The following is a 13,555-nucleotide window of genomic DNA, read 5'->3' as shown; positions in this document are numbered from 1 at the left end:
GGGCCCCTGAACTGTGACAAGGAGAGAGGGAGCTGAGGGCTGGTACACATATATCTATTGCTCTCTTCCCATAGCAGGCGTCACGTGACCCGTTCTCCCATGCTTGCTCCTGCTGCTGGGACTTCCCTGCTAAGGACTAAAAATGGGAACTGTGGGCTAAAATAAACCCTTTCTCCCACAACTTCTTTTTCGTCAACATATTCAATCACAGCAATAGATAATGAAAAGGCTCATACAAATATTGATTTGAGAAGCTTAAGCAAAGAAAATTCATTTGTATACTTAAAATGCGACAGCAACTCTAAGGACGTGTTGGATTATTCTTGTGGTATTGCTGGTTATATATTGGAAAATAAAGGACTCCAAGTAGGAGGTTTCTTATCAATTCACAGGCTTTGTCACCAATTACTCTTCTAAAGTAACAGCCACCAGAAGGAAGACTGGTCTGACTGGCTTTTTAAGTGAAAAGCAAAATTGACGTTGAGCATCAGTGAGCAAAAATGGGGTAAAACGTCAGAGTAACACCATTTGCTATAGAGAGTACTGTAACATAGGTCTGGCTTATTTTTAAATCTTGGAAGTAATAAAGTTACTTTTATAACCTTTTAATTTGATTTCACTTAACAGACCACTTAATAAAGTCATATTAATATTCAACTCAAATCAATTATTTTCTTCCAGAAGCATTTCTTTCTTGTAGCTTTTCTGGGTTTTGTTATTTTTTTCTCATTTGTAAAACAGTGTATGTTAGTAATGGAAAAATACAAAACAAACCAATAAAACCATAAAAATTACCTATGCTCTTATATGTTAGGTAAAATAACTGATAATATTCAGGTATATTTCATCTGAATCCTTTCTTTTTTCATCTTGAACACAGATTCACCCATCATTTTTTAATACAACCTTATTTATAGCACATATGTAGTTTTATCTCCTATCTTCATACCCTCTCCTGAGAAGTTTCTAAAGTTAACATTCTGTATAGAAGTCTCTGAATATGCTTCTGATTTTACCCAGGGCCTGTGTTACTGTGGACAAAGTTCCTAGCTCAGTTTGACAGAAGTTATGGCATGTACTGTGAATCTCATTACCCATAATAAAAGACCGAAGTAACAAGACTTGGCTTAAAGGTTATTACTGAATGGCTATTTTTAATGACTACATAATTGTCTAATGTATAATAACAAGATATAAAATTTTTAGTCATTTCAAAATAGTCCCCAAACAAAAGTATGACTGGCCTGCAGATACTCTAACCCACATGAAGCATCTGAAAAATACAAACCTCTCCTTGGCAACAACAATGCCTAGTAGCTGATCTTCCAGCCCTTCCGGAGTTATCATGAAATTGAGCAAAGACACTTTTGTAGCCAGTTCTGGCATGTAGTGTGGATTTCTCAGTTTTGTGGTGATATAAAATTTAAAATCAAAAGAATATTCAATAATGACTTCACCAAGTCTGATGCAGTCAATACCACCTATATTCCAGAAAAACAAAATAGATAACAAGTGAACCAAAGTTACTTAGTCTCTCTTCCTGTGCACTTCTAAGCCTTACCTAAGTTATAAGCAAAGAGTCTTAAGTAATTTGAGATAGAAAACCCGCTGTGACAAAAACCACTTCTGCAGAGGCAAATGTGCAAGTACATTCAATAGAACGCACTCTGTTGAAACATAGGACACTGTGTCAAGTGGTCATGGAACTTTAGAATCAAGGTACTTTTTGAGTCTGGCAGTGGTGGCACAGACCTTTAATCCCAGCACTTGGGGGAGGCGGAAGTAGGAAGATCTCTGAGTTCCAATCCAGCCTGATCTACAGAGTGAGCTCCAGGACAGCCAAGACGTCACAGAGAAACCCTGTCTTGAAAAACCAAACTAAAACAGCAACAACAAAGAAGATAGCTTTTGAATTTTTTCTATCAGATTTCCAAACTTTGTATGTGATTAAAGCTCACCAAAGTGGCAGAGCTTGACAGAGATCAATGTTCATCAGCAGGAACACACATGTGGGTAAGGTTTACCTAGATTCAACTCTGGCCTGCATTCCTGTTATTATTCATAATTAGTGAACTTTCTGAGATCAGTGATTATAAGACAAGGGGATTTCAGATTGGCTTCAACTGTCTCACACTCTCAACAGAGCTAAATAAAATTCAGGGAGTGGTCAATAAGGCAAAGAAGACCAAGCAAAGTCCTTATCTGAGGATGCTGGATTAAGGTTCAGTTCTGAAAGCTGGCTTCAGATTTCTTCCCATACATAACAATGACATGCCAATTCTAAGTTATTATCATCATTATTAAATTTATTTTTCTTTCATACTTCAAGATAATCCAACCATCTTTCAGTTTCTACCTTGTTTAAAAGTTTGTCTGAGTAACAAAGGCTCCAAGGAGGGATCCAAATCTTCACCAACATTTTCCAGGAGAACTGGAGTTCCCAACTGAATGCAGTTTTCCAAGGTTCTCATATAGTCTGAGTCTGATAACTTAATAACACTGAGCTGATTATCTTTCTCAGAGTTTTTGATCCACTTATTTGCTTGACCCTGGGGGTCGATCATTAAAGGCCTGGAAATTAACAGGGAAATTCCAAGAGGGACACATAAATGCTGCAATTTCTCTAAAAGATATGCAATTTAAGTGAATGTTCAGTCATCAGTTGTTACAAATACAAAGTATTTTACATAAAGATTTATCTTTTAAAGGTCCTAGGAATGAATATATATATATATATATATATATTTATGTTATGAAGGGAGGTTACCACTGGAGGAGTTGGGGGGTGAGGGGAGAGTGAGGATAGAAATTGTATAAATACAGTATTCATGCATGCAAGTCTCAAAAATTAGAACTTTAAATTAAAACAAAAAGTTAAAAAAAAATTGTTCCACAGAGCAAAAACAAAAGACATGAAAGTACAGTGGGAACTTGATGGGAGGAAGTAGGGGGTGGGGCTAGGGATGGTGGGAGGAAGTAGGGGGTGGGGCTAGCAGTGGTGGGAGGAGGCCACGAGAGGGTAAAAGGATGAATCTGACCAGAACACTTTATATACCCACAGGAAACTGTCAAAGGAATAATTTAATTTAAAAAATAAAAAAGAATTTTATTCTTCCAAATGAGGAAACTCAGCTCACATTTTTACCTTAAAAATACATAAACTAAAGTCGATCTTTAGTCAACAATATGCATACTGAAACAGCTAAGGGGGAAGTGCATGTCTGCCCCTCATCCATAAGCATGCTTAGAAAGATGAGTTGGGGGGTTGGGGATTTAGCTCAGTGGTAGAGCGCTTGCCTAGCAAGCACAAGGCCCTGGATTCGGTCCCCAGCTCCGGGAAAAGAAAAGAAAAGAAAAGAAAAGAAAAGAAAAGAAAAGAAAAGAAAAGAAAAGAAAAGGAAAGGAAAGGAAAGGAAAGGAAAGGAAAGGGAAGGGAAGGGAAGAAAAGAAAAGGAAAGAAAAGAAAAGAAAGATGGGTTAGCAGAGAAGTAGCTGGATCGGTGATTAAGCAGCAAATCGGACACAATACTAACTGCAGAATGTAGGGGAGGCCATTACACTGGTATTTCTTGTCAGTCTTTCAGCTTTTATATATGCTTGAATAGTTCCAAATGAAACAGGAGGAGACTCTATGTTCCTTACCACCGCCTAGAATTGTTAACGATCACACCATTGTCTATGGAGAACGTGTCTGTTGGTAGCCCAGCAATATTCCAAGCTCTAATTTTGACTGGATCCCCCAAGGTTTTACTCAATGAGAACTCCTCTGAACACGGGAATTTTTTCTCCTGTAAGAAATAAAAGTCCATTTTTTTCATCTTATTAATTGAAACAATCCTTAAGTTAAAATACATATTTCATTGTCATGACATATTTCAGAAATAAAACTGCATTTTATGTTAGACTTTGGGAGTATTTTACAAGTCAAAGAAGAAGTGGAGGGATGGAGGCTGGGGACAGAGAGAGAGACAAAAGGACTTCCCATTGTTCAGTGTGTTTTCTTTTGATGTTCTCATCGCTGCCATATTTTCCAACATACACTTTGAATGTTTTTTTTAATGTTCTAAATCAAATCTTACTACCTGTAAACCACATACCTTGCACAGCTTGCTCCAATCTTCCGTACATTCTTGTCGAAATCCAGAAGTGAAAGCACCAAGGTAAGCTATGACTCCTGCTGACACCAAGACGTCACCAGTTAGGTTTTCATATGTTGCTTGAAGGTCATTTGCAGCTTGAGACCATCTGTGTAACAAACCAATGGTGAAACAGCAGATGACTGTATGGGAAGGGCCAGCTGGAGGGATGGCTTCATCGTTAAGAGCACCGACTGCTCTTCTAAAGGACTGGGGTTCAGTTTGCAGCACCCACGTGGTGGCTTGCAACTCTCTGTAAAGTTCAGGGATCCAGCATCCTCCTTAGGTCTCCACAGGCACCAGGCATGTAAGTGGTGCACAGACATACATGCGGGCCAACAGTCATATACATAAAATCAAAACAATAGAAAAAGAAAGTGCACGGGCCTTCTTGTCTAAATCCTATAAGAAGAGGCTATGCCATGTTAGGCCTATGTGTAAAATGAGTAGATCAGATCCCTTTAGATCTGCTACTCTGCGGTATATGAATGTCTACACTTCAGTCTTAGGGCAGTAGCTTGTCCAGTAGTATTCTGCCTTTCTAACAACCACAACCCCAGCGTTTTTACTTCAAAATCTTCTCTAGGATGATTTTGTGCTAGTGTTTGTTTCAGTACTTCTAGATAATAAGAACCGGAAACATTGTAAATTTATTCCAGAAATGCTATTTTGCAGCAAGACTATTTGATACATATTAAGTTACAAAGTTTAGATTCTGCAGAAAAAAAAAAAGCCATGACAATAGAAATTATTACAAAATCATCTTACCTGGACTAAACTACTACATCATGCAATTCCTGGAATAAACATGATCAATAATGAGATAGCTGGCTGTGCAATCCAGTTTAAAAATATGTAGAAAACTGGGCAAGAATGCCAATAGCACTTTGAATAAAAGACCGTAAACACTGCACTCTCTTTTTCTCCTCTTCTCCCTCCTTTTGTTTTCCGTTTTGAAAACACGTTATCAACTCTATCCTCAACACTAGTCTTGCTCCTTTGGAGAATCCCAGCCATGTGCTTTACAGAAGGCCTCAGATTCCCAATCAGCCACTGTAAAACCAGATGCAGCTGTGACAAGCAGGTGAGGACAGTCACATGCTCAAGCCTGTTGTCCTCCGGCCCTCAAGAAGCGGCTGTACCTTGACTTTTCTCCGCCTAGCCCTCCAATTAGCTTGGTGGCTCGTTCTAGCTTCTTAGCGCACAGCTCCACCTGATCCTCCAGAGCTGCCTTTTCCTCCGTCTTCTCTTGAAAAGTCTTCTGTAAGTTTTCCAAATGATGCTCTACTTGGGCCAGTTCACCCCTCTTCTGATTCAAAAGTTCCATTGTCTCTGCCAAGGACTTCTGGGCCTCCGCTAAGCGAGCTTTCTTTGGAGCAACCACCTGTTAGGGGACAATACACAGATGTTTTGTGTTCTGTGTAAAAGATGCTATGGTCAGACATGAGGTTTAACAATAAATTACACATGATAAGCACTCAAATCTTAAGCAAAAACACCTACATAATTCATATAACAGACAAATCATTTGGATTTCTCGACTATGGTATACAAAATAAATTATTCTGGAATAGTATAGTTTAATGTAGAGTAAAAATGTCACAATATGTAGCAAAGTGTTTTCAATTAATGAGAGGTTGCCGTTCAACTGAAAAGGAGGGGTAAAGCCCTGTGGTTCCGTTTCTGCCTTTTGTTTTATTTCACTTGTTCTTTTGAGACAGGCTCTTGTTCTCTAGTCCTGACTGGTCAGGGAGTTCAGGTGCTCATGGATTGGTAGGATAACTATTGTGAAATGGCTATCCAAAGCAAAGCAATCTAAGGACTTACTGCGATCCCCATCAAAAGTCACCATTCCACACTTCAGGTTATACTTACAGAGCTGTGGTAGTAAAGCACTGTGAGACTGCCCTGCAATCAGACCCACTGGTCAATGGAATAGAACACATATGACATACCCATTCTAGAGCCACTTAGTTTTTTTGCTTTTGTTTTTCATTTATCTATTTTGTAAAGATTTATTCATTCATTTTATGTATGTGAGTACACTGTCACTGCCTTCAGACACACCAGAAGGGGGCATCAGATCCCATTACAGAGGGTTCTGAGCCACCATGTGGTTGCTGGGAATTGAACTCAGGACCTCTGGAAGAGCAGTCAGTGGTCTTAACCGCTGAGCCATCTCTCCAGCCCCGTATTCTTTCATTCGCAAATGTTTATGGTGGTACATCAAAACTAACTTTCAGAGACAATGGATGCTATTACTTAAGGTGTCACCAGTCTTTATAAAAGGGAGGCATGGGAATTGTTTAAATGATGAATTACTTGAGAATGTTAGCAGAATAGTTCTTCCACGGGATGCTATTTCAACAGTGGTTTTAGTCTGCATACTTCCAAGAGTGTCACCATCTCCAAATTGTCAGCTAGAGCTACTTTAACACCTCCTTATTTTAGGAGAGCATTGCCTCCAACTTCCAGGCTAACTGACCGGATTTCCCCACCCTCTCGTTTCATGCCCGACCTCCCAGTACTGTTGCCTGGAGTGCTTTTTCTTGAGATTATTCTGGAGCACGAGGCTACCCTTTGGTTGCAGTTTTGGTTATACTCCTTTCAACCAATACTCTGTCAAAGTTGTCCTACAGTGACACCCCAACACAGCCGGGACACTTGTCATTTGGTTTTTGACAAAGAGGCCAAAAATACACATGGGAGAAAAGACAGAATTTTCAACAAATGATGCTGGTCGAATTGGAGAGCACATGTGGAAGAATGTCACTCGGTCCGTATCTCTCATCCCACACAACTCCAAATGGGCCAAGGACTGTTACACAGGATCTGCTGCCCTGAGCTGGGTAGAAAACAGAGGAGAGCACACACATGATCTCACTGGGGCAGGAAAGGGCTTTTGGGACAAACCCTGATCACACAGATATTAACACCAAGAATTAATAAATGGGACCTCCTAAAACTAAAAAGCTAAGGACACCATCACTTGAGCAAAGAAGCAGCCCACAGAATGGGGAAAATCCTGACCAGCAATATGTCCGCTAGAGGGTGAGTATCTAGACTATACAAAGAAGGGAAAGCCCTAAACACCAAGAAACCAAACACTCCAATTACAACATAGGGCACGGAATGAAAGACATTCTCCAAAGATGAAAAACAATCCTGAACAACATTTAAAAAAATGTTCAACATCCCTAGCCACCAAGGAAACGTAAATTAAAATTACTTTGAGATTTTTTTTGTCTTACTCAAGTCAGAATAGATAAGATGGCAGTGAAATCTGGTATATCTGATAAGGAAGTCAGTGGGAAGGTTCTTCAAAAACCTAAAAATGGCTCTCCCACACGGCCCAGCCACACCACGCTTAGACGTCCCCAAAGCTTACTGTGGAGATGCCTGGTCCTCACCAGACTCACTGCTGTGCCACTCACAATAGCAAGGAAATAGACACGGCCTAGATGCCCATCAGTTGATGAGTCGACGAGGAAACTGTGGTGTTATTTACACAGTGGAATAGTATTTGGCTTTTAGGAAAAATGAAGTTATTTAATTCACAGGTAAATGTATGGAGCTGGACACAATCATTCTGAGGAAGGTAACCCAGACACAGAAAAATAAAGGTCACTTGTTTTCCCTCATTTGTGGAGGTTAGCTTTGAATTTTCAGACCTGTATGATTCATTTGGAATACCCACGGGGGTCTAGAAATTGGTGAGGTAGGGTAGGGCTTTCAAAGCAGGGATGTAGAGAGGTTACAGGGGATTAATGAAGAAGGAATACAAGAAGTGATAATTAGGAGAAAGGAGAGAGACAGAGGAGAAGGTGAGAAGCCATGGCAGGTGATGTTAAGATTCTGCTCTGTGTATTTACAGGTTGTTATTAATGTTCCTAAGGGATGGATGGTACCGGGCTTTGTATGTTAAGGTGGGTAATTATATCTTATCAATTGGATCTAAAAAAAAAAAGTGATAATTAACTCTAAAGACTTAAAAAAAATCATATAGGAACCTTACTACTGTAAAAGCTTACACACACACACACACACACACACACACACACACTCTCTCTCTCTCTCTCTCTCTCTCTCTCTCTCTCTCTCTCTTGTGGCTAGACAGATCCTAGGTATTAGGAAGAACCTACTACTATAGTCTGCTAAATGAACAGAGTATTAAACTGACTCCTAATGACTTATTAACATATTCATGGAGTACTGCATCTCTCAGCCTTCAGCTGGGAAGCTTCTAGTCACAGTAGACGGTGATTAGCAGATTCACGAATGGCCGTGGTACAGAGAATAAGACCCTGCAGAGTTTCTTGCCCTAAATAGTCATATATACTGACTGTACCTGCCCCCAAAGCTCAGGGATCTAGGCAGAAGAGGGAGTAGAAACATTCTAAGAGCCAAAGAGGGTGAGCGAGTACAAGCAGACAGTGCCCTCTGGACACAGCAGGGCGGCTGCATCTATGCACTCACAGCCCTGTGGCAGCATGCATAGGCCCACTCAAACTCAAGCAATACCCAGAAAGGACAGGGGAGGTGGAAAGGAAACCCCAGGAGCTGAGGAGCTACTGGGAGTCGGGGTTGGGGGTTGGGGTTGGGGTTTGGGGGTGGGGGCAGACTGTCAGTTCTCTTTAAGAGTGTTGCCATGACTCACTAACCACTCTCCAGTAGAAGACCACATGTAAGAATGTAGGGGCACCAAGTCCAGATTAGACTTGGTGGGATTAAAATTCAAGGCACAAAGTTGGATGAGTGGGCAGGGAAGTGGGGTGGATCTGGGAGGGACTGGGGAGAAGTGAAAACAGTCAAGTCTCACTGTATGAAATTCTGAAAGAACTAATACAAAATAAATTTAGAAATTTAAGGAATACGGTTTTATTTCTGAGAATATTTTAGTAAGAAATGGATACGCTAATCCTAAAAATACCTTTGCAACTCTGTCATACACTTCCATAGCCATGATCCACTTGCACAGACCCTCAGCAGCAGAAGAGGCTTTAGCGACCTTAGGGGGATCAAATTCAGGGTTCGTCAAATATTCGCTACGAATCTTCTGCATAACAGCCACCTATATAACAAAGATTTAGACTTTAAAACCATAGCATGCATCATATAATCATAAGAAAGTCATATGTAATTTGCAGAAGTTGAGATGATTTATTGGATAAAGACAGCAAGCTTGATAATCTGAGTTCAAACCCTGTGCTCACCCCAGCAGCTGATGGAAACAGCTCGGGAAATCCAAAGGAATAGGGGGAAGAAGCATTGTCGGAGGCAGAGATGTTAAATACACCACAGGAAACCCTACAGAATCAACTGACCTGGGCTCACAGGGGCTCCCAGAGACAGAAACACCAGCTAGACAGTCTGCACGGGACAGACCTAGGCCCTCTGCACACATGTTACAGTTGTGCAGCTTGGTCTTCATGTGGAACTCATGCCAGCAGGAGCAGGGGCTGCGTCTAACCCTGTTGCCTGCCTTTGCGACCCCTTCCCCCTGCCGGGCTGCCTCCTCTAGCCTGAATAGGAAAGGCGGTGCCTAGTCTTACTGCAACATGATTTGCCATGTTCGGTTGATAGCCATGGGAGGCCAGCCCTTTTCCAAAGAGAAACGGCTGAGGAATGGAGGGGGGGGGTGCTGGGGGAGGGAAGGACTTGGAGGAGAGGATGTAAAGTAAATAAATATTTATTTAATAAGGCAAAATTATAATTATAGAAGAAACAAATATCCCTGATAAAAACCATAAATGTTAAAAAAGACTCCGTGGATTGATAGACTGTTTGAAAATAGAATACAAACAATTACATGTTAATAAGTAGCAATTCACATGAAAAATCTGATACCTTCTTATTTTATGTAAATATGAATAATATTTCCTAGAAAAGAAACTATTTTTGGTTGTGAGCCTAGCCTTTAATGGCTGAGCCATCTCTCCAGCCCGAAAAGAAACTATTACACAAAGATATTTAGAGAACTTTTTCAAGTCAACAGTACACCAAAATAGCAATTTATTAAGTCTCATCTGAAAGCAAGTTTTTATTTTTGCATTATAGCTGTTAGTAAATGACCTTCCATATTGTGACAACATCACACTTAGAGAAGAAAATCCCACATCACTCACTGGAATGTTCTCCTTGTCATACTCCCTCAAATCTCGGAGAAAATTCATATCTCCCAGGAGTTTTTTGCTAGGTCCCCAGTAATCAAATATCTACAAATGAAATTTAGGGAAAAGTATTAGCTGTAGAATTAAAAGTGCACATTAGTCAGAAAAAAATGTTTATATCTTAAAAATCTTAACTTCTTTCTGAAAACAAAGACTCATTTCCTGCCAGATGTGGTGACACATGCCTGTAGTTCCAGCATGCTAACTAGAGGAGGTGGACAGATCTCTGTGAGTTCAAAGTTAGCCTGGGTAACTTACAGTGTTCCAGGCCAGTCAGGGAGATATGTGAAATGCTGTCGAGGAGAGGAGAGGAGAGGAGAGGAGAGGAGAGGAGAGGAGAGGAGAGGAGAGGGGAGGGGAGGGGAGGGGAGAGGGGAGAGGAGAGGGGAGGGGAGGGGAGGGGAGAAGAGAGGAGAGGAGGAGGGGAGGGGAGGGGAGGGGAGGGGAGGGGAGAAGAGAGGAGAGGAGGAGGGGAGGAGAGGGGAGGGGAGAAGAGAGGAGAGGAGGAGGGGAGGGGAGGGGAGAGGGGAGAGGGGAGAGGAGAGGAGAGGAGAGGAGGGGAGAGGAGAGGAGAAGAGACTCCTCTCCTTGAGAATGTTAAGTAAATAAAATATGAAGTATTTTAAACATGAATAGACATATTAAAATTTTAATCAGTGAAAATAGAGGTGATTATTTCTTTTGACAATTAAAAAAAGCAGTTACTGTGGCCATTATGATAACAGTTTCATGTAAGAAAATACATTTTATCACTTCAGTCTTTTAAAAACCTTCAACCTATAATTTGCCCTTCTTGCAAGATGTGCTAAGGTAAAGGTGGCCCAGACTCTGTGGGAGTGGCCAGCCAATGACTGGTATGACTTGAAATCCACGCCTCATGAGCGGGCCACACCTGACACTACCTGGATGACTAGGACCCAGAGACTGAATAGCAGCCAGAGACCTAGACTAGAACCACATGACTGAACCAATAAATAAATAGATAAACAAACAACTAAATAAAAGTGATTCCTAACAATAGTCTACTATACTTGTAGACCAAAGCCTAGTATAATCATCATCAAAAGAGGCTTCATCCAGTCGAAGAACGGATGTCAAACATTAGGGAGAGCTTGGGAAATCTTGTGAAAAATGGGGAGGAAGGATTGTAGGAACCAGAAAGGTCAAGGACACCACAAGAGAATGACCCACAGAATCAACTAAGCAGGGCTCACAGGAGCTCACAGAGAATGAAGCAATACTCAGACAGCCTGTATGTCTGACCTAGGCCCTGTGCATCTGTGTTATGGTCGTGTAGCTTGGTGTTTTTGTGGGACTCCTAACAGTGGGAGCCAGTGTGTCTCTGACTCTTTTGCCTGCACTTTTCTGAAAGGAAACAGAGGAATAGTGAATTTGGGGAAGAGGGGAGGTGATGGGGGTTACTATGAGAAGAGAAAGGAGGGGAAACTGTAATCAGGATCCAATAATATACAAAAGAAGAATAAAAAATAGGGCTGGAGAGATGGCTCAGCGGTTAAGAGCACCCGACTGCTCTTCCAGAGGTCATGAGTTCAATTCCCAGCAACCACATGGTGGCTCACAACCATCTGTAAAGAGATCTGATGCCCTCTTCTGGTGTATCTGAAGACAGCTAGAGTGTACTCATATATAATAAATAAAATAAATATTTAAAAAAAAAAAAGAAATAACATTTAAAATTTTTTATTACTTTAATTTTTTAAAAGATTGTTTTTTTTGTTTAGTTTTATTAAGTTTATTTAGTGTCTGTGCAAATTTGAATGACTAGACAATGTCTACTTATATGTTATCTTAATGGAAAATATAATTTAAAAATTAATTTAGGAATCCAAGCCCAGGTGGAAAGAAAGTATCTGTGAATTCAGTGTAGAACGCCTGCCTTCTGAGGGACGCATGCCTTGAGTTACATTGGCAACGCAGGCCACGTTTATTGTGTGTTTGCTGTTTGTGGGGCTTTCCACAGAAGAACTTGATGTTCCTTAGCCAAGATCCTCTGGCTTTGTGACCTGGATGCTTTGATGATCTTTTGAATAGAGTCACCCAGAGGTGAAGACAATTCATCTAGAGGTCACGTGGTCACTGGGGCCAAGGGTTAAGAACGTGGATGTTGGGATCCAGAGCCCTTTGCTCTTATGTTATTGTTTTACAGACAGACTCACCCTGTGCTCAGGCTGTCTCTCAACTCAACATAGAACCCAAACAGGCCTGGAGCTCACTTCAGCTTTCCTGCCCCAGCCTCTCATGTGTTAGAATTAGGTCAGACACAACACCCTCCTTCCCCGGCCCCTTTTTCTGAGACAGGTTCTGCACAGGCTGCCCTTGAATGATGACCTTGATCCTTTTGCCTCCCCTCTAGAGAGCTGGGATCACCAGACGTGGTGACACGCACTGTGTGGTGATTTGTTTGTTTGTTTCTTTCTTTTCTTTTACTTCGATTCTCAAAAACCACATCAGTATGTTGTATGTCACACATTCTTAAAAATCTTAGCTACAGAGCACAGGCCTCAGAACACACAGCACCACAGCAGGGGAAACCAGAAGCAACTGGAACTGAAGATACCTGGCTGGCACTATAGTTACTAGAACAGATGCAGACCCTGCTCTGCGGTTACCTCTGAGTCCCCTCCACCTGGAGAACAGTAAGTACTTTTTCCCTGGATTATAGGCTGTTGGTATTTAATTTGATTACAGTCGCTGCAAACAGGATCTGTGCATTGTGGATGTGGTTCGAATCAGTCCTTACCTTGCCTCCAGTTCCTGAAGGATCTGAAATCTTTTCTGGCTTTATATCTTTCATGACGCAGACAGCAGCCATGACTAGTTTAACCCCAGCTGGAGGATTCTTCATTGATTTTACAATTGTAATATCGGCTGGCTATAGTAAAAGACAACAAGACATCCTTACACAATAGTTTATCTTTAAATAATGAGAATGTAAAAAAGTAATGTCAGGGCCAGGCGTGGGGTTATTCATTAGTCTCAGCACACAGGAGATGATGGAAAGGGTGATTATGAGCTGTGGCTAGCCTGGGCCACATGGTGAGATGTGATCTCAAAACAAGAAAGGTTATTTGGGGAAATAATGAAAAAAAATGAGTATTTTTTGGTTATAAAAGAGAATTAGCAACAAAGAACTGATCACTGAGCAAGCTTAATAGTTCTCAAATGTTTGAGGGCTCCTAAGTCCTTACAAAGATTACATGTTATCTCCTTATTAATTTCCTGACATTC

At 41.0% G+C, this 13,555-nt stretch overlaps 1 protein-coding gene across 2 annotated transcripts in view; it reads right to left on the bottom strand.

The window, feature by feature from the left end:
- Dnah12 (dynein, axonemal, heavy chain 12) overlaps positions 1–13,555 on the bottom strand; it is a 166,616-nt gene that overhangs the window by 33,843 nt on the left and 119,218 nt on the right. For both annotated transcript variants that reach the window (XM_063275067.1, NM_001419553.1), the window contains exons 51-58: positions 13,068–13,199; positions 10,262–10,351; positions 9,067–9,207; positions 5,279–5,520; positions 4,098–4,245; positions 3,643–3,788; positions 2,357–2,571; positions 1,289–1,481 (exon numbers count right to left, since the gene is read on the bottom strand). In XM_063275067.1, the coding sequence (XP_063131137.1) occupies positions 1,289–1,481; positions 2,357–2,571; positions 3,643–3,788; positions 4,098–4,245; positions 5,279–5,520; positions 9,067–9,207; positions 10,262–10,351; positions 13,068–13,199 (1,307 nt within the window). The remainder of the gene's footprint in view (positions 1–1,288; positions 1,482–2,356; positions 2,572–3,642; positions 3,789–4,097; positions 4,246–5,278; positions 5,521–9,066; positions 9,208–10,261; positions 10,352–13,067; positions 13,200–13,555) is intronic.

This window comes from Rattus norvegicus, chromosome 16 (assembly GCF_036323735.1).
Source record: "Rattus norvegicus strain BN/NHsdMcwi chromosome 16, GRCr8, whole genome shotgun sequence".
NCBI lineage: Eukaryota > Metazoa > Chordata > Mammalia > Rodentia > Muridae > Rattus > Rattus norvegicus.
The sequence above is the reverse complement of the archived record's forward strand: the minus strand, read 5'-3'. Positions and strand labels throughout refer to the sequence as shown.